Below are 4,831 nucleotides of genomic sequence, written 5' to 3'. Positions count from 1 at the left end.
GATTCTTGGTTTCGAATTGAACCCCGACTCATATGTGTTGCTGTTTTCCACGTAATAGATACACCCAATACGTATTTAGTAAATTTTTCAACCTATGTACGGATTTCAGGATAAAATTATTGAGTTTTTATTTGGAATAGTACAATAAACTGTGTATTTGCTTCTTCTTTTTTCTTTCTTTTTTGTTGTTGTTGGTTGTATAGAAGCATATAATTGTATGCATCATTTGAAACATTGACCATGGTACTCAAGAGACGTGTCCAACCACTTCAAGATGGGGGGGAAAAGGAGATCTAATAAATTAATTGTTAGTTGTTACAAACAAAATACACTAAAAAGGAGAGGCAAAAAAGATAAGATAAAATATGGAGTTACGGCAAAAGTTTAGATCTTGTCTAGTCCTTCTAAGACATTGCAACAAGTCTAGAACTCAAAAATAAGTATTAAACTTGGTGTCTATAATGTCTTTCACCATGCCCTATCCCATCATCCAGCAAATCAATTTTATCTATAATCCAAAAAAGAATGAAAAAATAGTCTACTTCAATATTTGTGTTGACAGAATGTGACAAGGAATAATATTATGTACCTCTTGAAATTGATCGAACTACGCACAAACTAACTCACCAATTTATTCAATGAGCAAGATAAGTTATACCAATTCTTGTATCCTTATTCTCTCTATTTGTTTTGAAGAGGATATAGATGTGAACAACACAAGAATTTTCAATCCAATTGAGTTACATTTATCACTTCAAAAAGTCTTGTTATGTTTCCTTACAACAATCATTTGCTCAGACAATTGGTCACATTTCACAAAAAAGTCCAATCCCTATACTGTAGAAGAGTTTACTTGCATATAGTAGCAACGACTCTTGGGGATTATAATTTTACAAAAAAATAAAATAAAAAAAATGTTACGGACTTCATAACTAACAAAAATTTATTACAACCCATTGCGTGATAGACTTGGCAATGAACTTTGCTGTTTAACTACATAATTTGTCCATCGCTACTTTCTATTATTGTAATTGTGTGTGTGAACGTCAAAAAGAAAAGGAATGTTTGTAGTGCCCAACACCAATTATAGGCAATCAACGGCCGATGGACAACATAAAATACTCGATTTGATTTTATATTGAACCCAATGTTTCGATACATGAGTATAGAAAAATACGTGCTAAAAGAAAACAACGAAATTTTGACAAATAATTAATCCTGAATTCATAATTTCAAAATATAATGAGTTTAATAGCAAGAACTAAGGTGTCAAAAAATGAAAAAGATTCCCATGATTTACATTTTTCCCTTGGATAAAACACGCATAAAGTATCAAATAACACACATATTGAACATGCTTTATATTGCATTACCTAATAGAAAATGAGTATTGTAAGTATTTGAAGAGACAATGCTCATACACAACACTTCACCACATTTTTTCAGAAGTAAATTATGTACTAATACCTTATATTACCTAGATCTCACTCGTGGAATTATACTAGATATGTTATTTTTGTTGTATTGCTACAAGAGTGCAATCAACAACAACACTCTCAAAAGAATGTTAAAAAAAAAAAGTTTAAAAGTTAAATACTTAGCAAAGTAGTAAAATACCTTCTCTTAAATACTACTAACAATATACTTTATTGGAAATTTGAACCTGGTGTGAAAATAGCAAGATCAGGCCAACCATTGTTACCACCATTCCAACAATTATTAGATTCTCCACCATTTTGAACACCCAAATATGAAGTATTCCCATTTTGATGGTTAGAGCCCGAACCAGAACCCAAGCCCGAACTGGAAATTGGGTTACCCAACTGTTTATTATTCGGATTCAAAGCTTCGAGAAAATTCCCAAATTGCGGCTCGGTTGACGCTAACAGTGAGCTGAATGGGGCAGTAGTCATCACATCAAAAGATGGAATTGCAGGTATACAGAATGGCTCTGGTTTTGGATTTGTGGATGAAGAAGGGGATGTTAATGGAGGAGTTGCAGGGGATGAGGTTGTAGTTGATGAGCTTTTCTTATTGGATGATGAAGATCGTTTTGTGCTTTTACGAGAGCCTCCACCAACTGGGATGTTACGAAGAGTACCGCCTTTAGTCCAATACCTTCTACAGCTTTTGCAATAGTGGCGTGGCTGAGAAAGGTTGTAATTGTTGTAGTAGCAGAATTTTGTGTTTGGTGAATCGCATCTGGGGCATTTCAAGTGTTCTTGCTCTGGGAATTGAGGCTTAATTTGTGAATAAATTGATGGGTCTTGCATATTGATGAAAAAGGAGTATAGTGATCCAAGTTAATTTTGACCTTAAAAATGATAAGGGTATAGTAGAATTGAAACCAATTTGTTGTTAAAGAGTGATTTTTCTGGCCTTTATGGGTTTCTGAGAAGTGGCGAAACAGCAAAGGTGAAACTAAAAAGAGGACAACAAGGAATAGATATTTTTCAAACGAAAACAACTTCTTTAGAAGGCGCTATTAAATTTTCCTGAATATATGAAAACAAGATTTCTGAAGATCTATACCTCCAATTTTCCACCAAATTGAGTTGAAATCTTTCAGCAAATCGAGAAAAAAGAGGACACAGGGTATAAATAGATTTGAAATTTGAATGAATGATGTGTATTGATCTGCAGAATTCCGCGTGAGAGTCGTCACCAAATATACCACACGCACAGAGAAAGAAGAGTTAGTAAGAGAGAAGCAGAGTTTCCTCTCTCTTTCTTATGCTCTTTTTAAGCTTATGGAAATGGAATTTTCTTCCTGCCAAATGATCAATACTTCTTCATTCTTTCGAAAAATTATAGTAAATCTTTCAATATAATAAATACAAATAATATCTTAAAAAATATAATAGGAAAATAATTATAATAAATTAAAAATTGAATATAAAATTATTCATTAAAGTGAACAAATATTATTAGATATTATAAAATAATATAGTGAATAACTATTTATTGGACGAAGAAAATAACACACTATTCTCAATGTAAAATTTTCTAATACAAATTTAAATCTGATCGAATTATAATTTAAATTTAATTGAATATCAACTTAAATATTCGACACCACAGAGAATAGACAAGTTAGAAAAATGGAATTTTTTCGTGGTCCAGTCTCAAAGCAGTATTTAGTGAAGTCTCACTCAAGCTGATTTTGGAGATTGGCTAAATGCTAAAGAGGAGTCTAGTAAAATGACACACTGCCATTCATTTTTTAAAAAAGAATTTTCAAGTTGGTGGGCAGAAAAACAAAGAATAATCTAAATGATTAAAAATAGTCTGTGTTTATTTGGTTAAAAATGATTTTAAATAGTTGGTACTTTCTTTGTGCCATGGCTGCTCTAGGGAGGAAAAGAATTAAAGAAAACAGCCAAAAGCTATTATTATTATTATTATTATTATATGGTTAAATCATCAACGTAATTGGTGTTATTTAATTCAAACTAGGAGACAAAACGTCAATTCTCGTCTTTATAAATGTTCACTAACCTTACAAACTACTATTACATCAAATTAAATGTAACTCTTTCTTTATTCTATTTGATTGAGGTGTTTTTCATTTAAAAATTACAATAGGTAGATGTGGTTTCAAATATTCACCATTTTCTTTTTTCTTAAAATAAAAATAAAAATGAAAGTCGCAGAATCAAACGTCAGTAGCACAAAAAAAAAAAGTTCCTCGAAACAATGTGCGATCAATTACCTCTAGTCTATAAATAATGTGGATGTTTTCTCGGTCTCAATTTATGTAACACACTTAAAATTTTAAAAGTCAAGCAAGTTTTTTTTAATTAAAATTTATTTTCATGCATTATAAATATTTCAAGTTATTAGTTATTGTGTTTTATAATATTTTTTACATAATTTTTCAATATATAAATTTAATTTCAAAAAATTAAAACTTCTATATCTAAAATTACGATCAAAATTTTAAAAATCAAATCTTAAAATTTTAATGATATTCATTCATTTTGTTAAAAAAACGACAAAACCAAATTATTTGTTTGTAGGAAATAACAATTGGAGGGGGGATTTAACTTTAATGGCATGTTTGGCAAAAGACTTTAGCATTATTTTGTCGTGTTAGACAACTATTAAGGAATGTCTTAGTCAAAAAAAGATACTATGAACTTGACTCCGCATCCCTAAAATAATCCGCGTGATGACTTTTCCTCTCATGTCTTATTCTTAACTTATTACTCCTTCGTCCTCATTCGACACAAAATTTAAAAAAAGAATTTTTTTTTTTTTTAAATTTATGCTCTAAAATGAATGATAGATATTTGTATGTCTAGAAATTATTTCATTAAGTAGGCGTTTGGTCATGCGATATCATATCATGATATGATGTCGTGAGATGAAATCAGCATTTGGACATGCAATTTTACGCTGATTTCATCTCATGATTCCATATCATGAGGGGTGATATCATATTCTCCAAAATCCATGATATGGAATCACCATGTGATTTCATATCATGATTTGAGATATTTTAATACAATAATTGATCCATGAGTTTATATTTTGTTAAAACAACCCCACATTTATATCTACTAACCATTTGTTTCATATGTAAATAAAATTTATAATCGCATCATTACTTTTTAAAATTTATTATTCTCACCAATATAAAATTTATTATCACTTTAAATTTGGTGAATATAAATGATAAAGTAGAAATTCATTTGGTGAATATAAATGAGAACAAAGGGAGTAATACTTTTTTGATTTTTCATAATAAAAAAAAACGTCTTAATCTTATGACTAAGCATAATATTGATAAAAGACAATTTTCATTGGCGGTGCCGCACTTTCTTAATCT

At 30.0% G+C, this 4,831-nt stretch overlaps 1 protein-coding gene across 1 annotated transcript; it reads right to left on the bottom strand.

The window, feature by feature from the left end:
* Positions 1-1,269: 1,269 nt before the first annotated feature.
* Positions 1,270-2,740, bottom strand: LOC125860676 (dof zinc finger protein DOF3.1-like). Its single transcript, XM_049540682.1, has one exon. It carries the CDS (start codon positions 2,271-2,273, stop codon positions 1,647-1,649), a length of 627 nt encoding a protein of 208 aa, XP_049396639.1. The 5' UTR covers positions 2,274-2,740; the 3' UTR covers positions 1,270-1,646.
* Between the last annotated feature and the right edge of the window lie 2,091 nt (positions 2,741-4,831).

This window comes from Solanum stenotomum, chromosome 3 (assembly GCF_019186545.1).
Source record: "Solanum stenotomum isolate F172 chromosome 3, ASM1918654v1, whole genome shotgun sequence".
NCBI classification, from domain to species: domain Eukaryota; kingdom Viridiplantae; phylum Streptophyta; class Magnoliopsida; order Solanales; family Solanaceae; genus Solanum; species Solanum stenotomum.
The sequence above is the reverse complement of the archived record's forward strand: the minus strand, read 5'-3'. Positions and strand labels throughout refer to the sequence as shown.